A 24465-nucleotide genomic window follows, 5' to 3' on the forward strand; every position below is an offset into this window, starting at 1 on the left:
TTCTGGATGATGCCTCTCAGATTCTGCAGGCTAGTCCATATGGATCACAGGGCTGTGGCCTGGCACTCAGCCCCTCTCTTTGGTGGTAGAGCAGCCCTCCTTAAAGTGATGCCAGCTCTGGATGGGGCTGAGCATGGGGCAGCACTGTTAAACACTGCTAACTTTGACCAGAGGTGGCCTTGCTTTGGGAAGGAGGAGGTCTGACATCACCTGAATTTTTGTGGGGGGTCACCAAAGTCTTTCTGAGCTGTGGCTTTCTGCTGTGGGCAGCAGCAGCAGCAGCACACATGTAAATAGTCAGCCCTGGGGGAGTCTGCTGCACCTGCACCACAGCCCTGTGCAGCCAGGAAATCCCCACTGCCTAAAGGCAAGGAGGTCTGCCCTCCTTAGCTTTGCCTCTGCTGTTACTGATTGGTTTTGCATGTCTTTGCAACTGCAGGGAACAAGCTCCAAATAAGAGACTTGCAAATGTTTTAATTCTCCTTAAAAGTAGAGGAAGGTTAATAAAATGAAAAGGGACATGACAGTCTTGAGCAAGTGACAGAGAGGAACAGAATCTCTACTGCTTTTTTCTCTTCCCTATCTCAGGGACATTTTAAGGATTACTTGAAAATCACTCAGATCTCCACCAGACTTTTTCCAAGAGTTCCTAGAATAACCTTTTATTCAGACTTCCCAGCACTTAAACCAGTTGAAGGAATGCTTCTGGTGTTCCAAACAGTTTAATCCATGGTCCATGTAATTAACAAGACCACCAAGAGAGGAGAGCAAGTTGGGTGCTTCTTGTAGGAAACAAATTTTTTTCTTTGTGGCACAAAATTTCCTCATTCTTGTTCTCGGAACAGCGTGAGAGAGCGGAAGTGTCTCAGTTTGAGATCTAATCTTCTCTGCCTTCACAGGAAGCTATAAAAGTCTCAAACAAGCTTTCAGTTGATGTATTTTTCTAAATAAGAAGCCCTTTGGACAAAGCCTTAGTGCTCAGAGTGGTTGCAGCTTTGTTCCCAACTACTTAACCTTACACCTGTATCCCCTTGCCATCAGCCCAACAGGCAGAGTTTAATTCCTGTAAAATATAGCAGGTGTTGGGTATTTTGCTCTGTTGAAAGCTTTGCCTGTCTCACTGCAAGTGGCTGGGAAGGCCTAGTTTTGTTTGCAAACCTGTGCAAATTAACATTTCTCAGTGTATTTATATCAGGGCACAGCTCTGGTCTCTGTGGCTGTTAGTCCTTGACCCAGCTAACTTAGCTGCTTCTTGACAGTCATAGTCATATTTAAGCTCACCATAACATATTTTTACGGGCTCAACAATTTCACAGATGTCTTCAGAACCCAAAGACTAAGTGTCTCCTGCCACAAAAGCCAAGAGATAAAGCCATCTGAGAGGAATTCAAGCTGAATTTAGTCCTTCTCTAGAATGAGGAGATGATAGAAGCCAATTCAAACCCATTCTTCCAGAAGTTAAGTAATATTAAATAGTGTCAGTGCTGCATGTCATGATACCACTGGCAGGAAAAGCATTAAGAAACAAATATAGCTGTTTGACAGAACTCTCACATCCTTCATCCCTCCAAGGGTCCTGCATCCTCACCCCGCCTGGCAGTGTGGGGTCATTGCTGCTAAATGATGACATTTGTTGCTGGTATGAAAAGTAAGTTAAAACCAGAAACAAATCATAGTCCCTCCCTTTCTGGTGTATTTTTTCTAAACAGGGTTTATTTGTTCCAAATCTTTGAAATCTCGTTAATGCAATTTTCTAAAATTGCAATTTTTATACTACAGCCTTCAAAGCAGATTTTCGAGTAGTCTTTTGAGAAGTCATGAAAACTACAGAAAATACTTACTTTGAGGAAAAGAAAAAGAAAGGAAGAAAAGCTTTCCATTTGTTTATAGCTTCTTCAGAAATACACTTTCTGGGGTGGAACTTTTTGTGTTTTATCTCTTCTGAAGGTGATTTTCTTTCAAGTTGTCAGCAATATGTGGAAACTTTTAAACATAAATGCAAAATGCCTTAAATTGTGTGACTAATGACTGAGCAAAAAGTCTCTCTATTTATTTGATACACAGATTCTTATGGATGCTAAAAATGCTCAGTGGGATTACAATTTACTGTGTTAGTTTTAGAAGAGAGCAGTCTTTGAAATGTAATGACCACATTTAAAAATCAAGTCTTTTTAAAGGGCTTAAACACATGGTTCTGTTTATTATTGAAGGAAGTACTCTAAAATAAAACAGGCAGTAAAAATGTATATTTCAGTGTGAAATATACTGGGAAAAGACAATAAAATCTCATATGAAAGACAGTCAGGTACAATAACCATGTTAGCCTCCGAGTCCTGTATACAAACAAATACTCTATAAACAAACTTCACACCACACACAAAAGGCAACATTTTCACAAAACGTTATCATAAAAGCATAGCACTGATCCTGATGTTATTTTTCTCTGAGTTTGAGTTCTCTGTATAATGCTTGGGACAAATGAGAACAGGTGTGAAAAGAACCATAAAAAAATTGCCACTGCAGAAGCCATTTGGATGGCTCTGTTCTTCCACAAGGTAAGGACCACAGAGAGCTGAATTCAGATTCTCCCCACATGTTCTCTCATGCCTCCAGGAAAAGTACAGGATATGACAGACTACTTTAGAGCTAATTTTGGAGGCAAGTGGTGTGAAACAGCTTTAATATTAGTGAGAATTGACTTGGTGATTTTCAAAGTAGGGTGTGACTCTATCCACCCTTTCATTATGATGATGTATCAATGAAAATACATTCTGTACACAAATCAGCAAAACAGCTGAAAATAGAGACAATGTGATTAATCAATATATTTTTAAAATAAGTATGTACAATATTTACATTTTGGATAGTTCCAGAAATTAACATCTCCAAATTATGAACCACTACCTAAGAAAATCCTTTACTATTATAGAAAATGCATTCACTGTACAAATATTTACAAATACTTTTGTTTTAACTTTTTCAGGGAAATCCTGTGGATTCACTGAAAAGAAAAACATGAGAAATTCTTATTATCAACTAACATTTAGCTATCAAGTGTCCACATATGAAACAGTTTAGAGCATCATGAATCAGAAAAAGTAGATTTTCAGTGTTGAGAATATTTTGTGCTCTGCTTTTGTGCCATCATACTGACAAACATGATTTTCTTTTTCTGAAAATCTGCAGAAAAGCAGGAGGACCAAATCAGTTTGACTCACTGATTGTTATTGACTGCACCATGGCAGACAGAGCTTCTGGGTCTGCTTCTTCTTTACCATTATCTGAATTTTCTGATGAGATGTAACAGCCAGAATCTCTTGGACAGTCATTTAACTGTGATTTGTCAAAACTCTGGTGAAGGCTTAAGTTCTGCGTCTCCTGTTCACCCTCACTTTTCTGCTGTTCTTCAACTAAAAAGAAATAAAAAGAAAGAAAAAAATGTCAATACAAGTACCTTGGGAAAGAGCTGAGATAGCAGCATGACTGATCTTGAAGAACTGTGGAAACAGAGCTGATAATCTACACACAACCACATCAATATCGTTTGTCCATCAGAAACAGAAACCTCAGTATCCGAGAATTAGAACCGTGATTACACGAGTGTAACAACGTCTGAGTTGACACTGAGGTTGGTCTTTTTCCTTCTGGAGGTTTCTCAGAGATGAATGCTGGAGGTTTTGGCCTGATCCTTGATGCTGAGGCCCTTCAGGCTGTGCACAGCACCTGGTCACTCTGCCCACATCAAGAGGGAACCTTTCCGCCTCCCGTGCTCATGTGTCCCACGGTGGGATCCTGCATTAACCACAGAGCACATTGTGCCTTGTTTATAACACACTGCCCTACATATCTGTGTCTTTTGAGTGCCACCCCCACCCCCTGATTTGCTCTCTGCAGGGAGGGAGAATGCCCTGGCCTTCAGAAGTGCCTGGCACAAAGATGTGGTCACCAGCTTTTCTAAAGCGCTGAGCTTTACAGCAAGCAGGAGTGGGTGGCTGATGGAAACTTCCTAAGCTTAGCTTGATATCCAGAAGGTTATTTTCCAAAACACAGAAACCTCAGAGGAAGCTAAGGTGTCTAATTTCTGCTGTATGGTTTTTGAACACTGTTCTAAAACTAAGTAGCAGCAAATTATCTTGCAAATAATTTGCCCTTGTTTAGTTGCTGTTTGACTAATCTGTTCAAATTCAAAAATCTGGAGCTCAGTGGCAGTATCAACAGACCTCTCAAGAAAAGCTCAGCAGGATAGGACATACAAGTATATGTTGACTCTTACATGTACAGGTTTTAAATTTCCTCTTCCTGTTCTCTGGCAGTGAAGTACATGTTTACTCACAGTACATTTCTAAAGAAAATAAACTGTAAAATATAAATCTTTCCATTTCCTACTTTTTTTCTTGTGCTGTTATCAACCACCTGTAGCTGTAGTTTTACTTCAAACTGTATCTGGCTTTCTGAACAAAATATAGGGGACGCATCTCATGGTTTTGCTCAGATTTTTAGCCCTTCAGAAAAATGGTCCTTTTTTGCTTTTGCAAAGAAAGTTCTCTTCTTCCACTTGATTTGTTACTCCTTGGTTAAACAGTCACTTCTGGATCTTTAGTCATATTTAAACTGTCTCAATTCAAGTTCAGGCAGAATGGAAGTCCAAAGATATGAAGGATTTAATGCTGTGTCAAAATCTAAATCTATTTTAGTTCCTTGAATTTTAAAATTTCCACAAAGAACATTCATACTGACTTTTATTTCAATTGTTGGAAATGACAACATTTGGTAAAATGGGAAAGATTTTAAATTTTACTTTTTTTTCCTAACTTGTATTGAATAACACAGAATAAATTAGAAATGAAAGACTGAAATTTTTCACTCTTTTAGAGTGAAATGGAACAGTGGGAGAGTTTCTTTGGAGACCTTTCTCATTGTGTGAGATTTCAACAAGCTTATTTCACAAAGCATTTTGATTTATTGAGAAATATTCTGAGGTCTTGATGGAAGCCTTGTGGATTTGTTTGGCCTGCTTAAATCTGCTTAATATCTTCTAACTTCCAATTACCTAATAAATTGAAAAACTAAGATTTTTTTTAAAGAATCCAAAGTCTCAACTTAATTTTAATAAAGTCTGAGAGTACAGGCATAAGCAGATGTATTTAGAAGAATAGTAAAAAAAATTACTTTAAAAATTTTCCGAGGAATAAAAGTTCCATCTTGTTCCCAAATAAATGAATGGTTAATTGCACTTGCGTGAAAGAGTACATGTTGCAGCAGATTCAATTGATATCTGTAACTGTTTTATCTCCTTCTCACTTTACAGAACACAGTTTGTCATGTCAAGTGTTATCTGTCTCTTTGCAAGGAAAATATTTGATCATGTAGGGTCCAATTGATTTCTGATGGAAGTCAGGGAGGAATTACAAAGGCATCACACCGGTGAAGGTATTCCCGCTGCTGTTGGCAGTGATTGAAGGAGTCCAGCACAAATAACAGCAAAGCCTTTTCCTGAGTGTTTCTTCAGCTCCCTGCAGCACCATACCACCAGGGCAGAGGGAACCTTTGGAAGTAGCACTGGGAGCCCTCCTGCCTGCTGCCTCCCCCCAATCCGCCCGGCCGCTTGATACTGCCTTTTCATCTGCTGCCCCAGTGTCATCTGCTGCCCTGGCAAGCACTGACCTAAAAAGTGTTAATCCTGTTTACATCCTCAAGGTCAGAGATGAGCCCCCATCCCCTTTGTTTGCTTTACAATGGAAAGGAGACCGAGTAACCAGTGGATTAAAAGGAAAATGCGATCTCAGTCACTGTATTAGTGCCTTGTAACTGGTTGTCTAGATAATCTGAGCAGTTCTGCTGTGAACAACAGATCCTAATTTTTTTTTTCTTTTAAATCAATGTCTCCCTGGTGTGTTTCAGGGGAGAAATGCACAGATAAGCTTGGATCTGAAGTTTCTTTTTTTTTTTTTTTAAATCTGAACTTAGGTCATTTAGGAAAATGAGAATTTTCTATTTAGAAAACATATATATATGTAAAACTTCCTATAAAAATAGTTGAATTTTCTTACATTAAAAACTGAAACCCAAAAATATTCAGGTGTTTGAGGCAGTAAACAAGTTGTATTTTCTATTTTTCATTCTAAGCAGAAAAAGTTGGAAGAACACGCCTCCCTCTTTATTTAAATGAAGAAGAGGCTGAAAGCAAACTTCGGTGCCTTTTTTTTCTCTTCAAAGAAGTCATAAATATTATGCAGTAACTACTAAACCACTTGAACAGGATGCTGAGTATTATAAAAATACATAGCATGCAATTTTAGAAGTTGCTTCATGAGAGGAGCAAAACAACTTTTGCTCTTTCTTTTTTTTTTTTTTAAGCTTTTGTCTCTTCTTCTGCTTAAGTCCTTTCTCTAACATGTACATGCTCGAGTTCTACATTAGGAAAGGTAGGTTTGCTGCTTTAATCTTTTGGAAATCAGAAGAAAGCCACGCTGCAGAGAAAACAGGAATTGATAAAATTAAACTGCCGTTAGATGTTGCGGAATCATCAGAAATAACTATCTTATCAACAAATGGAACTCCTATCATTTTTCTACAGTGAAGCAGTTTCACATAAGATAAATGGCTCTCAGTCAGTGTTGTCTATGATATGACCAGAAGAGCCCAAGATATGCATCATTTTGACACATACATTCCAGTACTCCTTTAGACAGTAGGATTATATTCAGACTTCTGAAAAAAAATGTGAGGCCTTTAGCCTTGCTAAGAGATGTGTGATGCATCCCTTATCTTATCTTCCTCACTGTTTAGACCTTTAAAATGAGTTTTGTTATTCAATGACTTAGATGAGCACGACATGTGCAAGGATAGATTTCTTTTTTCCTTCACCAGCGCTTTTCCCCTTTCTAATGAGGTTAAAGTCCTGATTAGGGAAGCACTTTAATCTTGGGTTTAAGGGAATTCGACTCAAGAATGCACAGAGGTCACTCTGACACCTGTGCAGTTATGTCAGTTTAAAGCAGATGAGTGGCAGGAGGCTTGGATTTTGTCTTGGACAAAAAGAAGGTCACCCAAGAGCAAACCAAACTTCATGAGTGTGCTCGCTTGGGGTTTTCCTTTGTGAGTTTCGTCCAGGAGAACCAGGCAGGAGCACTGTGCTCTAGGCTGAGTGACTCACCTGCCCTCCTGGGAGTGCTGCGGTGCTGTACTGAGCAGCACCTTTCAATAACTAGACTCAAAATCATAAAAATCACAGGATAGTTGGAACAGACCTCTGGAGATCACCTGGTCCAACCCCCCTGCCAAGGTAGGGTCACCTGGAGCAGGTGACAGGACACAGGGATGTGTCCAGGTGGGTTTGGAGTGTCTCCAGAGAAGGAGACTCCACACCCTCCCTGGGCAGCTGTTCCAGTGCTCTGCCACCCTCAGTGTAAAGTTCTTCATGTTGAGATGAAACTTCTTGTGTTTTAGTTGATAGCCACTGCCCCTTGCCCTGTCACTGGGCCCCAGTAAATAAAGTGGGTTTTGGAGGGTGAAGACAGACCTCTTGTGTATGTACACAGGCCACGTATCACCTGTGCCAGTGAGACCATCTAAGTGTGAAAATGAAATGAGAACTCACAAAGCATCCAACTCAGAAAGGATCATTTTGGAGCAGTAAAGGGTGGTAATTCTTGGAAAAGACCCAGAGAAACCTGAAGTGGTTTGTGCAATACTTTGGGCATTCAAAAGACAAAATATTTTGGGGATATTTACAGATATGCAATGTGAAATATTTCAATCACTCAAATCAGTGGCAAAGCTTTTGTGGGAGGGAAAAGTTGTTAAACTGATGTGAGAACTTTGTGGTGAAAACAGAAATGAGAAGCTTCTCATTTTTTTATTTAAAATCTGGAAGCAAGCAGATGTGCCTGAAAAAAAAAAATAATGAAAAGGTGAAAAGTACTAATACTCATGTAAGGATGAGCTTCCTTGGGAAATCTGGCAATATTATGTTCAGGCCAATGGGTTGTACCACAATACAGATTGTCTTTGAGCACTATTTGACCTTGACAAGATACTGTGTGATCCCACATATTGAAAAGGGCTGCCCAGTGTAAAATGGAACTCTTGGTGCCTGATTCTCACATAAAGAATGTGACTGAGAACTGAAAGTCATGTCCTTAACTATCTCCCACCTTGCTGTCCAAGAACAATAAATACATAATAAACCTTATTTGGTATTAGTAGTGGAATTTAAAATACGATCTGCACTTAAATATGAAAAGTAAGCTAAGGAAATAGATTTGGGGAGGTAAGTGTAAAATATTATCCCCCTAAATTGCACATATTCACCTTTTGGGGTTTTTCCATAAAATGAGCTGTATGCACATATCCAGTGAAGTCTAATTTTTCTTTAGCTCAGAATAGCTTTGGACTATTACTAGTTGCTAGTGTAACTCAGTGGATTTAAGAGTTGAACCTCATGATTAAAATCATCAATGTGAGAAGAGAATCAAGCCTATTTTGCACACATAAAAACGTGTGGTGACCTGGGAAGAGGTCAAGAAAAGGAGTTTCAAACTTCTTTTATTACTTTATTCATTAACCATCCAGCAACTGCTTCTCTTTAAAAATAGCATCCTACAAAAGCACAGACATCCATCTCCTGTCTGGAAGCCATCTGGGAGAAGAATGGAAAGCTATTAAGAAATACTTTATGAAAAAGCCTGGTTTTTTTTTTATATATATATATATATATATTTTATTTTTATTTTATTTTATTTTCCCCTCTTACAGCCATGAATTAATGGAAACCAAGGCTTTTGCCCCAAATATATAGGTCTGACCAACTTGTAGAAAATCTGAAAAGATATCTGAGAAGGGTGGGAAGGTCATGAGGAGCTTACAAATCATTGCAGTTCTAGAATAGCCTTGCTACATGAAGTACTTGAAGATTATGACTTTTGGCCTGGACTCCCAGGAAAGAGAGAAAGAAGATAGTGCAGTAATAGAAAGAAAAATCTTAAACAACACTGTGTGGTGGAATTTTCTAAATAAAACCTACTTTTTTAAATTCATGGTATAAGATATGTAAAATTCATTTGTTCAAATTCATTCAGGTGTAAATCAAATGTAAGATTAAAAAAAATGTCACTGCCAAAAATCCTATATTTTGCATGGTTTTAAGTAGCATATAATGTGGAAACTACTGCTGCAGGTCTTTTGGTTAGAAAACTCAATAAATGTTTATTCTGCAAAATGAATTATACACCACAAGTATGGGACATGAAAAAATTACTTAGTGCAACATACAATAAATGTCAAGAAAAAAGCCAAGAAATTACAAAGAAATTAAAAGCCTTGTAAAAACTGCTGGACATCTCACAAGATCAGATTTCCCATTAAAGAAATATGAAATCTTGTTTTACACATTTATAGGAGGAGTCTAGTAAAATGAGGCTATGTTCCAGCACACTTGGCTGTTCTGAGTAATAGCAGTGTGACAAAAACTCAAAAACCCTTGCATTTCAACTCTGGGCCATACCTCCCTCTCCATTCATTAATCAAACATGTGCTTCATGGAAGCATGAATGGAATGCAGAGACATGGAAGTCTTCCAAGCTCTGTGAGAAAAATGGGCCTAGAACAGTAAATACAGTCTATGGCCTTAGCTTATTTTTTTCATAAAGTTTGTTTTTAAAAAAGTGAACTTTTTACCTGGAAAGTACAGAAATTCTATCTAGAAATTCTCTTGGCCAGTAAACAGCTTGCATTGTAGCTGTGGGTAATTATGCAGCTCACTTCTAAGCAATGCACAAAATCAATTTTAATTAAAAAATCATTTATGCTGGACTGAGCCATGCCCATTTAGGAAAAAAAAAAAAAAAATTGACCCAGGAAAGTTCAGTCCAGATGCAGAATTCACTTTCACAGTAGCACCCAGCTCTTTCAACCCAATTTTCCAATCTGATTGACAGAAGGACAAAGAGGTCAAATGATTCATACGTCAGACTCATGCAGAGCTTATCCCCAAGATCATCTTGACGCCCTGTCTTTTGTTATAACAACTTAACAGATAGCTTCTATCCATTTTGGTCTTTAGTATCCTTCTTTCTGGAACAGGTTGTTCAGTTTTGTCCCCACCAGCCATGTGACAAATGCTCTCCCTTTGCAAGCAGACAAGGCAAGGATTTAAGAATCAAACTAGGACAGTATTTACTCGTGGCTTACCTTAAAACATACACGAATCTTACAAAATTTAACAAGACTTAAATGAATGCTTATAGCTGGCATGACACTAAAGGATGTTGTGGTTCTGGTCCCTGTGATCATTCATAGATTCTGGGAAAATTATTTGATTGAATTTGAATACTGGACAGATTTGCTGTACCTATCTAAAGTGCATGTGAAACAAATACTCATTTCATCTCTTGAAATATGACTACAGTGTCATCACTGATTCTGAAGCATGGACCACTTTATAAGATTTAATGTTATTATTCCCAGAGCTGTTACAAGAATTTGAACTATTAGACTACCATGTAGATAACATCGGGAACACTGTTTTGCCTGGAGAAGTGACTTAATCCTATGCTGCCAATGTAGGGAGAACCCAATTTAGATAACAAAGGTGAATATATTCTTTTTCAGTACATGTAAGGACTTGTTAGGTTTGATTCTTGCACAGGTGCATATAGAACATTAAGTGTTAAGACACCTTCAGTATTGAAAGCTGCTTGCTCTGCTTTTTGCTACCCAGCAAATATGAATAGCAAACCACACTCCCTCACCACTGTAGAACAGTTTGGCACTCGTGTGGTCTGTTAGAAACCATCATGTTTCAGTTTGGCTTTCACACTGGTGCAAGACTGCAAAATTACAATCTAGCATTTTTCTTTACCTTTTTTTTTTTTTTTTTTCTGGTGTTAAATGTGGGAAAACATTTACAATAAAGGGTGCAGAAAGCACAGCGAGGCTAGTTCCCCAGAAAAGCACACTATGCTCAGTATATAGATTTTCAGGTGGCTTCTGGGCAGAATCTTGCAATAAAACTTCTGCAAAATGTAACCTTTTTTTTTTTTTTCCTGGATTCACTCTTTAAGTCGTTGCTTTTACCTAGACAGCCCTTCAAGAGTTCTTTTCAAACCTGTCATCTCACAAAGCTACAGACCAGAAAGAACCTCTGAACCTGGAGGGCAAAGAAAACCTTTCTAAAGCCACTGCAACATGTTTGCAAGAGCCTTTCTCTGGAAGCTGAATAAGAACAGGAACAACTTAATGTACAAATGGGGTTCCAAAAAAAGCCCAAACATTCAGCAAAAAAAAAGGAAAGCTGCCTACATACTGAGGAGATAATAAGCGGCTGCCTGACAAAAATTGATATTAAACTATACCAGAAAGACATTGTTTATCCTTCTCTCTCTTTCCTATGCTTCTCAGTTGGAAGTGTACATTTGATGACATGGCTGCTCAGCATTGTGGGAGTTATGCACCAATATTAATGAAGACAAAAACACCTCCTGATTTGGCTGAGTGTCTAATTAAGTAGCTGCTTAGCTGTAGTTTCTACAAAATAGACATAAAATATTTACAATTCAAAGTCAGACTGGAAATATCATTAACATATAATGAGAAAAGTTTTTCCTGTTTTGTATCCTAGCTTTTCCACTCCCCACAAAAGGAACAAGTGAAGAAAACAAAATGGTGATCAATACACATGCGTATACACATCCCATATGTTCAACTCTTGGAAGCTCACCATGAACACAAGTTAGATTAATTTTGAGAGAAGAATGCAAACCAGCTATTACTGTATTTTTTTCTTTTTTAAAAACACTTCCTACAAAATAAAGCTGATTTGGATAAGGATTTAAGTGTGGGATGAAGTGAGGGAAGAAAAAATTGTAATTATCTGCACAATGTGGTTTAAAAAAATGAAAGAAAATTCTTTACCGGAGCTGTGTGAACTAAGATCTTGTTTTCTTAAGATACTAGTGCATATACTCTTAATGAATCTTAAACACTTACTGTCACAGTCCTGGAGATTTTCAATTGCTGATAACAATCTTGCCCTGTCTTCTGGGTTTGAAATATTTAATTCAATAAGGTGGCTTTCCTGTAGATCCTTTAAGTCCTCTAAAGTTTCATAGCCATTCAGCAGGAGGGTTGAGGCATATTCCTACAAAAAGGAAACAAGCAAATCCTCTCATGGAAACAAGCACTATGTTTAGTAGAATATGCACAATTTAACTTTTTCTTTTTGGCCAGGTTACAATGGGGTCTGTTCTCCAGTCCAGTTGACTGGAGAGGTGGAGAGCAAGAGGGAACAGAGGCAGAGATGCCTGGGCGTCCTCCTGGCCATGCCATCTGTGTCTGATCTCCATAGCACAGACCAGCAGCAAAGAGGACCAGGGCAGCGCTCTGTCAGAAATTACTTAACCTGCTGAGTCTGGACTTTCGTGGGTCACTCCATGAGTGTTTCCCATGCTGAGGACATGAGGGCCTTCTGCTCTGCCTTTTCACAGGAGGGAACCCTCGACACAAGCAAGGGGAGAAGCAGAGGAAGCCCTCAGCCCTGCTGTGTCACACAAGGTCCCCCTTGAGCTGTGTGTTGACTCAGTACAAAGCTCTGTGCATGCTCCAGGGAGAGGAGTGTTTGCATCAGCAGCAAAGCAATTACCCTTATTAAAAATTTTACTTGTAAATCATGACCTCATTACACTTTGACACTCAGTCAAGATCTAGGGTTGCGGAGAGGGAGAGAGGCACAACATGAGCATAGTGCAAACCCACTATTGCTCCCTAAAGATTACAAGAAATTAGAAACACCAATTCTCAGTTTTGGCACAGGAGTCAGACTGCAGCCCTGTCCCGGAAATGTCCACAGCCACAGATCTCCTGTATTTAGGGACACAGCTGCAGTCAGGCTGACCTGACAAGTCACCAGTGTCCCTCTCTGAGTGGAGTGTCTTAGCCCAGCATCATGATGAGGTAAAATGCAGTTCTGTAAGCCACTCATGAGGCCTTTCCTGGTCTTAAAATTGAGAGCCAGACATGGTTAAAGATAAGGGGTTTTTGCCCCGGTATTTTAATAGGGATCCTTATGCTGCACCACTTTGACAAGATGGAATGTGCTACAATGCTACACATGATAGATCACGTATACAATTTATAGAGCTTAAAAATTAGCATATCTAACAAGGATGCCCCAATGGGAGCATCCAGGGAGGCCTGGATGAATAGTGTGGTATTTCCCCATCCATGGAATTCCCCCCTGGATGGGCCAAATCTCTAGTTTATAGGATATGTTCTAGAGAGGACCTTGGATTCCCAAGATAGTGTAGGGCTTTCCACCCTCCTACTATGAGGCCTTTAGGATGTTTGTTATCCTGGCCTAACAGAATACTAGGACTGTGCTAAGTTATCAGACTTAAGGAATTACAAGTATGCATGCTAAGAGTACTGAGGCTACATAGAAGTTATATAAAAGGTATATCAAAGAAAAGGCAAAAAATCATCTTGGCATCACTCACATCAGATAAAAGACAGACACGAGGTTGCTTTCCTTTGCTTTGCTTTGCTTTGCTGCCATCAAAACTGCTGAAACCTGCTTTTCCCCTCCTGCCTGTAAATGTCATTCAAACCCAAGCACACAGAAAGGGAACGTTTCAAATAGAGCTGGGAAATGCCTTGGCTGACCTGCAGGTGGACACATTCCAGGAGCTCTTGTAATGTTTTAGGCTTGGTCCTTTTGCTTCCTCTGTGTGGGTTCATCTTTCTGGGTGCAGCTTCTTCTTCCAAGATGATATCCACATAAATGAACTTGAAATTTCCTACTTTGTTGTTCAGCATGCCTGTCCATATGCCCATGGGAGTCTTGCAGATGATATCTATGATGTCTCCTTTCTAGAACAATCAAAAAAGCACACCACTGCTTACACCTCTGCTTTGTTATATGTAGCTTTTCCTCTATGGACCAAACCCAGCCGTAGTCAGTGTGAAGCAACTTTTTTAATAACCTAGATTTAGTGCCTTTGCTTTTATAAAATCCCAGGAAAATATTTACAGAAAGTGAACCTAGTCCTTATCTCCAAACCTTTGCAAAGGAGAGGTGAGTAAAAGCAGCCTCTCTCACTACTTTTGTGTTCCACTTGGTCCCTGAAAAGGGATAGGGTTGCATCAGCAATTAACTTCTGTCATGGGCAGTAGGCATAGTTTTGGCAAAAAAGCAAGGGATTACTGTAAGGTTATTTTCAAAATATGTGACATAGAATTTACAGAATAATCTTATTATCTAGCCTCTCAAGGGTCTTCAAAAACAAATAGCTGGCCTATGTGAAAGGTAGACTCCTACCCATTTTACAGTAGAAAATACTGGCTGCATTTCTCAAAGATAATAAAGAACATTTAACTCCCCTAACAAATATGAGTGTTTAAAAGGGTGACAACACAGCTATTTCAAGAGGGCTTTTTGGTAAAGGTGTTCACAGCCACACTGTGGGAAGCCGGGTCTCAGCTGAGTAATTCTCATAGTAAAAAGGCTCTTACAAAGTCATACACCCTACACAACTTGCTCCCAAGTGCCTCAAAAATGAGCTCTCTCTTCTTGGCACGTATCACAGAAAATTGTTTAAAGCCTTTGAAGAGTTATCCAACAAATGCCTACTTCATTTGGGATTCTGTCACAGAGCTAAAAATCAAACTCAGTTTAGATGTGTCCACAGCTCCAAGACTTACATCTTTTCTGGTCTGGTCAAGGAACAGCAAGTCAAGTGGTCACCCTAGTTTTGGTACAAGCCCAAGTACAAAATTGACTGTGAGCTGGTGACCTGGTTCAGTTAGAGCATGGGGCTCAGAGCTATGAGCACAGTGAAATGGAAACTAAACAAACATTTATTTAAAGTCCTATAAGCATACTTTATTCTACAAACTCATGCGGGCTCAGGAGCTTCAAATGGGGATAAAGGTCAGGATTAGGCAATGGCTCCAAGCCAAGCTGCAGATACACTTGGAATTCAGGTTCAGGGTACTGAAATTTTGTGTGATAAATATAGGGGATTTCAACCCTAAGTATTAGTTTATAATTCCAAAATACACCACCCTAATGACTAAAAAAGAAACCTATATGAGCCTGCAGATATTTGCCATTTCATGACCAGTTAAATAGTTACAGCAGTTTAACTGTATTAAAAGAAGTGACCTAGATGTGGGTGGAAGTAGAGGACAAGGGCTGAAGGCTGCAAGTACCAGCAGAGTAACAGCTCTCATGTAGGCTAGAGAGGAGAAGAGGGAGTCTATGTGAGATATAGGATTTGGCAAAAAGAAGAAGCTGTGAAGAAGAAAAGAGTTTGAAGAGCTGAGTTTTTTAATAATGCTCAACTGGGCCCCTGTTTGTTGCTCCTCTTCCTCACACAGCCCACACAGCCCTTGCCATGCCTGGACTGAACAATGTTCATAGTTCAAACATAGGCTTAAAGAAAAGTTTAATGGAAAGACAAGCTGTTTTTATTAAAAGAAATGGGTGTCTTTGTACATATCCTAGCTGTGGCTGGGAAAGCTTGGGGAGACAACTTCACATCCCGTGGGACTTCACTTTTTCTTTCTCCAGACCATGTATGTTGGAAGCAACATGTATTTTGCTATGAGGACAGCTGGGGTATGTGGGGAGATACCATAAAGGAGTTCCTATCTGGAATCTGTGCCTTAAAAAGGCTTTAGCAGCATTTGGCTTTGCAGCCTTATCTCAACTGTGTCCTTATAGAAGCATTCTGAAGCCAGATCAGCCTTGCTTTTAGAGTGTTCCACATGCTTGGTGGTTAAAAATTCATCATTTAGTGTATTATTTACATTTAAAAAATAAATCCCCCTGGGATTGTTAGTGGGAAAGAAGGAATCCTGGTGATGCCTTAAGTTTTAACTTTCATATTTTCAGATTCCGTGCTGCCTAGGGGTGCAGTTCTGAGCCTCATATGAAGTATTAGTAAGCTCTCTTCACAGAGTAGGGCGAAAAAAAAAAATCCTTTTCCTGCTGAAGACCAAGGACAACTTTCAGGTCCAAAAGCATAAGCAACAGTGGACTGAAAAGAGAAGACAAGAAGGATGAGACCTCACAACCTGAAGCTGTAATTGGACAATTAAACCCCAATATGCAAATGGCCCAAAACTTATAAAAGTGTGAGATCTTGTGATGGGTCATCCATTTTGTGACCATACTAAGTCCACCCTGGAGGCAGCTGTGGTCAGGCTCTTGTCCTGCCCAAGGTGGATCCTGGAGGCCTTTCAATAAATACCTATACTCTAGCTCTGTTCAGTCTCTATTTCAGGTCAGTTTATCCCAGACAAATCCCCCAAAGCCGAATGGTCACACTTAACACAAGGCTCAGGACTACATCTCTCTAGGGGAGCACAGAATCTGAAAATATTACAGCTAAGGCACAAGGCATCCCTGGTGGGTGTCTTACCTTGATTTTGAGCGAGTCAGTGTCGTAAGGGCTGGGTGTGAAGTCAGTGTGCACCTTGGCCCGGCCGCAGAAGGGGCCATGGTAGGGCACTTCGTCCTCCAACCGCAGGCTGTCCCTATTGCTGGTGCCATCGGAGCAGCTGGTCACCCCACCTGGGGGAGAGGCACATTGAGACACCAAAAGCCCAGACATACAGCTCTGCAGCCCAAAAGAAAATTGCTCAAAACCACAGAACCAGAGGCAGAGTGTATTCTGTGTGGGTTTCACACGTTCCAGGATAACTACGTTCAATAAAAATCATGCTACAAGAGACTGAAGAAAATGGGTAGGAGATCTTTCATTAATACCTTTCCTAAAGTAATCTTTCTGGTGATGATACTAATAGACTACACATTTTATTTACAGACTTCTTGAAATATTACCTCTGCAGATTAATAAAATGTACCCTAAAAGTGCAATTTAGGGAATTAATTCTGCTGAACTTCTCCTGTTTATTCAGCGAAATTAAAACAAGTACTGTAGAAGTTATTTTATTTCATTCCAGAGCTAGCTGAAACATCAAAGGAACCTGCATTGCAGAGGGAAATTTTAATCTTATCAACATTTCTGCCTGTCATTTTATCCAAGTTGAGCAATAAAATATCAGCAGAATAATTCAAGCAAATTTGAGCAAGCTCTGCAATATCCCATCCAAATATGTTTTTAGATAAGAGCAGCAGTGTGTTGGAAGTAAACTCCCATATACGATTTTCACAAATCACAGAAAATGATCATAAAAATGGTTTTGTTTGAGGTGATTGCTTAAGTGCACAGTTCCATTTCAGGGCCAGATTAACTCTGAGTGCAAATGGTCCAGCCTGCTCTCAGGGCTCAGGCAGTGCCTGCAGGGTGGCACAGTGGTGTCACCAGGGGTAGCTGTGCCCTGCCACCCAGCAAATATCCCCAGCAGAGCACACAGAGAGAGGTGGGGGCACAATTCTCGTCAGAGACTCCTCTGCCCTCTGACTGAGACTACCCTATTGGAAAGGGTTTTCAGTTGGTTTCAGGTGAGCTGTGTCTCTCTGCACCATGTCCCAAAGCTGCCAGGTCAGACCCACATCCCTCACCATCTCAGAGAAACTTTGTCTACCTCCTGTCTCCATGGCAAAGGATGAAGTCACAGCCAGTCTCCCAGGAGAGGATGCTTGTGTGGCTGCAACCAGTGATTGCAAACCCAGCACTGCGGCAGTGATAACCCCACAAAAACTTATGGCATATATACCACCAATATGCCCTACAATTCATGTTATTTTTTTTCTTCAGTTAGTATTTCCACTCTTAAAAACCACTCAATTTATTTCTGGATAGATGTATACCTACCCTAGCTGCTACCCATTTAACCAAATTACACTTTTGTCTGCCAGAATGAAGAGCTCTCTACCATCACATTTTTGATCACCAGCTCTGATTCCACAGACATAAGCAATAACTATATTGACTCAGTGACTGAATAAGAAGTGTAGGTGTCTTGTACTTACTAGATGAGCTCTGGCCACTGTTCAGACTATAGAGGCTTTCCAAAGAGTCACTGGTTTTCAGGGAGACCTTCTCAGTGTGTGTTCCACCACCAGGATCACTGTCATCTTTTCCCTCTTCATTCTTTAACACAAAAAAAACAAATGTTAATCCCCAAGAAATGTATTTTAGAGAAATTTTGTTTGTTTTAAAGCATCATTGGAGATCAGCTCATCGTTGCACTTTATTAAGAACACCTTTGTGAGAGAAGGCATTTTAGAAGTTGATGCCTGGTATTAATCATGCCCAATAATCACCCCTAGTATTTTATGGTCTTGGAGGAATTCCCTGTCTTGTTTCTGCCCCACTCCCTTCATCCCATCCCTACTCAACCAGCTAGGCCAGGAGGATTGCAACACACCATGGCAGAGCTGAAAGCTTGTAACAGGAAATTTGTAGGCAGCCTGATAAGATTTTGTCTGCTTGTCTCAGAGAAAGAAATACAAAGCTCAGCTCTGAAAGCAGGTGGTGAGGAGCTGGCTGACACAGCTGTGTTTTACACTGAACTGCTGAAGGTGGTGGCTGCTTGGTGGCAGGCTGGGGACAGCTTGCACACATGTAGGGCACTGGTGTGTTCTAGCACCGTGCTCACCACCCTGCCCAACTTTCACCCTGCCCTTGAAATCCATTGTGTTTCAGAATTAACAGGTACATGTTTCTCTCACAAAGTCTAATGGTGTATGAAATTGGCCCCTCGAGTTTATACCAATAAATCACACCTCAGGAATCACAGCCTGTTCAAAACAATAAGATCCATATTTCAGTCACAGTTAAATGAGAGATGATGTAACTAACAGATAAATGAAATAGGGATGATCTTTCAAAGGGAGGGATTTTTCAGCAGAATTCATTGTGTTGCCAGTGCATATGATATCCTGATGCAACTGGAACTTCCTTCAGCACATCATATTTGGGGAAAAAATATTTATTCACCAGTTAGATGGTGATGCAAAGATGGCAATGCGTGTGTGAAGTACAGCCCCATACAGGTACATATTAGGCAGAGCACTAAAATTAAGACTACACTGGTTTTCAACAAGAACTGTGCTTGTTACACCAGCCAGAAGCATTACAGATTTATCAGGAGGCTGGTATTGATTGTCATCATCTCCCGCAGGAATGAAGATCATGCTACTTGTGTGTCCAACCACATAACCCATTGAATTTCTGTCATAGGAATTGTTGCCTCAAATGTGCAGAAAGGAAATATAATAAAAAAATATAAAGAAAATATAAAAATATTTTAGAGGGAAAAAAAAAAGGAAAACGAAACTAATGAAATATGGACCCTTGTCTTGGTTCTCCAAAAACTATGTATCCTGTGAGAAATTATTTCCTACTTGTGAAGTTCTAATTTCTTTTCCTTACTTGATATTTACACGTGAGATAGGATGCAGAGTAGCTAGATTTTTTTAGGATTGTTAAGTGTGACAAGTTTTTTTTCCTTATGTTTTTAGATTTTGGAACTTACTGACACAAAGCACTGAGAAAACAGCGTTTGCAGTATCTGCAAGATTGTTTTTTATTTTTAATAAAGATAGTTTCACGAAGATAAGGGAAAAGGAGATAAGGCATATGAGTTGGAATTCTCTAGGATGCTGGCTGACCTTTACAACATAGACTTCAGAAATAATTATTGTATTGGGAGGTGAATCCTTCTAATGAAACCCATTTGTACAAACTGAGCATCAGACTGACGATGAGGTTCAACCAATACTCCCTTGTGTCCACATGAGGAGAGTTTTTTTGTGCTCATACAAATGTCCTCTGATGAAAAACCAAAATTAAATGATGTAAAAGTCTTATGACTCTCTTGGGCCCTTACTGTGTGATTTGTGTGTACACTAAAATGCACATGAAAGAACAGGTACATACTAAAACTGCCTTAATTCAGTATGTGTTGTTACCCTTCTTTTTATGGTTTATCACAACTGAGAGCAGTTGAAACATGAACAGGAAAAAAGCACATAATATTTTTTACTTCACATATATTTCCAAGAAACACAGGGCTCTTAGGCTGTATTTACCATCTCCTCAGAGAGTGCCTTGATGTATTTTTTACCCATCTTTTTCTTCATGGTGAGTGAAATGGCTCTCATCTTCTTACTCAGACTTCCTCCATTATTTGCTGCTTTGATTTGTACTGCTTCCCCAATGTCACTTATAGTCTCCAGCTCAGATATCTGTTTTGAAATCAAAAAGTAAGCAATAACTCACCACGAAAATAAAATGCAATATCCTGAAGCAGGAATTATGGAGAAATATTTAGGACATTAACACAGTTACCATGACAAAGTTAATTTTCCTTGCAAACTGTGTACCTAAACAGGTTTGCAGCACAATACTCTATGTATGGATGACAGAAAGAAAAAATGTTTTTTTGTAGGTAATTTTTTTCCCATTATTTTTTGTCACTAATATCAATAAGAATTGAGGGGATTTTTGCGGAGGTCTTGAAAACAAAAGTGAGACATCTGTGGGTTACTTGTAAAGAGCTGGTTACTTGGGACATGCATGCACCAATGTGAAGTGCACTTTTTGTTTGTTTGTTTGTTTGGTAATTGTTTCTCTTTTCACATCAAAGTGCCAAAGTTTAGGTGTGATTCTCTTGTTTGCATTGTCAAGGCCTCAATCTCTCAGACAGATGCAGGTATACAAAATTTACACAATGGCATAGATGCAAAATTTACACAATAGCTGTAAAATTTACACAATAGCTTCCCAATGCTTTTGCACATCTGTCATGGGGAAGTGAACTGCAGAAATTTAAACTTTGTGTCCTACAGACCTCAGCTGGATCCTCTGCCTTCGATATCGAGTGGTGCCTAAAGCGGTCGAAGCTCCCAAAGCTGCTGGTGCGCTGCAAAAGAAAAGACAAACCTGGGCTCACTCCTGGTGTTTGGCTTTGTTCTCTTATTAAGGCTTAAATAAAACTGTCAAGCCACCTGTTGGTGTTAAAAATCCCTCCCATATCAGTGGACCATGAGCTGCTACATCCATTTAGAAACAAAATATGAGGTGACTGCAGGGGGGAAAATATTGTGATTGTAAAGGCAGAAGTGGAAAAATAAGTAAAAGAAACAATATTGCTTTAAATACTAATTAGGTAATGGATATGATTATATATACGAGTCCTTCTACACCTGTTTCACTTTACTTATGTATGTAAATAATCATGCATTATATGCAGGTAAGAAAGACTTGTTTAAGAGTTTCCAAAAAAACCCTAAGTCTATTGCTTGTATCATAAATATGCTACAAGCAATAGACTTGGTTTTGGTGGTGTAAATTGTGGCAATTTATAAAATGTACTTTTGCAGCTAGGGAGGCAATTTATGTTTCTTTACCATCAGGAATGAGCAAGGATTGCTGAGGATTATGAATATATCTTGTACAAAATCCACACATTGCAGAGGGAGTAAGTAACAGAATAACCAGGCAGGCCTAGTGCTTTTCTTCCCAACTTTTCAATTAGAAATTCTGATTTTTAAACATAAATGGTAAAATACCATTTTCTGCCACGCCACAGCTTTACTTGGCTTAGCAAAGCTGCATCACCTGAACTGTGCATTAAGAGACAGTGAATGGATTGCTCTGATTTCCTTCTAGTTTCTACTCTTTCTGCACATGGATAAATGCCACAGAAAGAAGGGAAGTGGCACAGCAGATTTTGAGGAGTAGGGCCATACAGAAATACCTGTCAGACCTTCCCAGGCAGAGCTGCCTGACACTACCATGGTGGCATAAAATTGGCATTGATGACAAGTTGGGAGTCCCTTTAAGTGTGGCCCTACAAACAGCCAGAGTTTGGACATCTATCCATTCTACAGTGTCTTTAAGAGCTTTTTTTTTTATATCTTCACCAATACTTACAGATAAATCTAGAATGGCACAGGGTTTTTTTTAAGTACTTCCCTCTTCCATACTAAATGAAAGTCTTTAATGCAGTATGAGAGTTCTTGAGCAGGTTTCTTGAGCACTATTATATATGAGGCAATATCATCTCAGTCTATTTTTGAGTATTCAAAATCCCCTCTAGAGGAAAAAAACCACTGATCTAAAATAGCAAACCACAAAATAAATACATTCTGTCTGATTTAATAAGTGATTTCAGACTATCTGGGCTACAGTTTTTCCTGTACTTATTCATCCTTTTGCATTGCCTATGTGATTTCAGCCAAACTAGTTCCCTGTTCCATTGCTTTCTTCCCCCACCACCAGCCACATATTTTCATCTCCCCCAGGTTTCTAAAGTACCCACTGTGCACTCTTCACCTGGCATCTCCATCTCCCATCTTTTGCTGTCAATCCAGGAATTTCACAAGCCTCAAAAGGCTTGTGAGTTCCCAGCTTTCCTATTACAGAGTTCCAATCTTCTCCACGAGGCAAGAATTGCCATGAGGCAGCCTCAGAAGCAACAGAGGTAGAACATCCTTTGGGCAAGAGAAGAGGAGGAGGAAAGGACTGGTTTGGGAGCCACTACCTTTGCCTGCCTTCACACTGCAGGGACACTTAATGGACCTCTGGACCTGCTTCCAGAGAAGTTAAGGAGAAATCCCTCCTTGATGTATTCCCGTTTTCCAAGACTTATTTATTAACCAGTTCTGCCACCTCCCCAAAACAAATGAATGTGGACAGAGCAGAGGGAGCCTGAGCAGAGTCAGGTGGAAGAGAAAATTCTATCCATTTATTGGCTCCATATTCTAGGCAGTGTAGCTTAAAAGAATGATAACATTCTCTTTCTCCATCCCCCCTCCCCCCTCTCCCTGTATTTCTGGGCACATCTAACCTGAAAAATATTTCCAGCCAAAGGTTATTTGAAAAAACTGACCCAGATTTGTGAATATTTTTGGACAACTATAATGACGCTTACTATTCACTGAGGGGAAAAGAAAAAAAAAAATAAAGACAAAAATCACACAGCTCTCCTCTTAATTGATTGTAAAATCTCTGTTGTCTAAACACTGTGGTTTGTTTGTTTATTTTTACATTGTGAAATTGCAAATGACAATTTGAATTGTACATTTAATTTTATCTAAAATTCCCATAAAGAGCTTTGCTATTAAGTAGATGGAGAACATCCTGTGACAAGAGGTTAGCTCAATAGTATGATATAAAAAAACAGCCATGAGGATTATGGTTCTATTAGACAGGATTAACACCTTTCACTAGCTTGTCAACCCAGCCAAATGTGCCTTGCAGCATAGAGCATGAGGGAGAAGGGAGCCTGGGATTCACAGCAACATCAGGAAGGGAAAGTATAAAATCGTCTCAGCAATCTCTAAACATACACTGACCTTTCTGCTGCATTCCAACACTTCAATATGTCAAGTAGGAATAAGTGTATATTAAAGTGCAGATGTGCTGGAGATAGTTTAAAAGGAACAAGAGGGAAAACGTTGTTTAGTGTTGGTCTTACCTATAAACAGCCTGAGCACAGGGAAATCAGTTATTCTTGTTTTGACCCTTGAAACAACTTTACATCCTACATGTTCAGGAGCCTTGGGCTATTTGGTAGTGTACTTCAGTGTTGCTTCATCCTTATTAAATATTAATAAGGGTTACAGGATGATTTCCACTGTTCTAGATAATGGTCTTGCTGCACTGGAGAGCACTGAATAGGGCTGCTTCAGCAGTTCTCTATACTAACTTTTTCCATTAAGTAATCAATAGGCACCACCTTTTAAAAATGTATCCAACCCCATTATACTGATAACGAAAAGCAGATTTAGGAGCTCCTGGCTGCAAAGGGAATGGGACTATTACTTTCAGTAGTGTCAGTCACTGCATTAGTGTCAGGGAACACCTACTTTGTGAAGATATGGACAGGCCCTTATTTCCAGGTGAAGGGAAGCTTTTAAAGTAAATGCAAAGCTACTAAGAGAAAATACGCTATTGACTTTTGATACCAGGATTCAGCATCCTATAAAGTTAAGTGGTTTTTCTGGCTCAATTCATGCAAGAGCTACCCAGGGATATGTTAAGCAAATACAAATTTGCTCAGTAAAATCTAACGGAGGCACGGGCACATGGAGAACCAACTGTGTTTTCCTGCACAAGGACTGATCAAATAATTTCTATAAATCAATGCATTAATTTTCATCTCTTCCTGTTCAGCATTCCAAACTAACATAATAGAAAATATCAAAGATACTCTTAAGTATTTGAAAAATTTCTTCCATCTTCTCCTATATAATTTATTCCCTGAAATCCAGGAACTTTAAATAATCCTTTTAAAGGGATAAGCGCTATGTAATTGTTGTTTATTTTAATTTGGACAGTCTGCAGCTGATTGTCTGGTTTGTCTGTAAATAGCCTATCATTTACCCTAGAAAATAATATGGTATGGTATGCAAATAGTAAGACAACAACAGGTTCTGCAATCCATGTCTTTCTGTTATAAAACATCCTTCCCTTGGAGAGCATATCATAGGAGAAGTAAGTTCTTGTCTGTGACAAATTAGTCAGAGCTTCCCTATGTCTAAAAACA

General features: G+C 39.4%; 1 protein-coding gene across 2 annotated transcripts in view; it reads right to left on the minus strand.

Moving 5' to 3' along the window:
- Positions 1-2180: 2180 nt before the first annotated feature.
- Positions 2181-24465, minus strand: part of LOC310906444 (SAM domain-containing protein SAMSN-1-like) — a 35020-nt gene continuing 12735 nt past the window's right edge. The window contains exons 2-8 of one of the 2 annotated variants that reach the window (XM_083855743.1): positions 20764-20835; positions 20003-20158; positions 17939-18059; positions 16422-16573; positions 13660-13866; positions 11989-12139; positions 2181-3410 (exon numbers count right to left, since the gene is read on the minus strand). In XM_083855743.1, the coding sequence (XP_083711869.1) occupies positions 3205-3410; positions 11989-12139; positions 13660-13866; positions 16422-16573; positions 17939-18059; positions 20003-20158; positions 20764-20835 (1065 nt within the window). In that variant the 3' untranslated portion in view covers positions 2181-3204. The remainder of the gene's footprint in view (positions 3411-11988; positions 12140-13659; positions 13867-16421; positions 16574-17938; positions 18060-20002; positions 20159-20763; positions 20836-24465) is intronic. The other variant, XM_083855744.1, reaches the window with a different exon arrangement.

The sequence above is a fragment of the Zosterops lateralis genome, assembly GCF_965231275.1.
Source record: "Zosterops lateralis genome assembly, chromosome: 2".
Lineage (NCBI taxonomy): Eukaryota > Metazoa > Chordata > Aves > Passeriformes > Zosteropidae > Zosterops > Zosterops lateralis.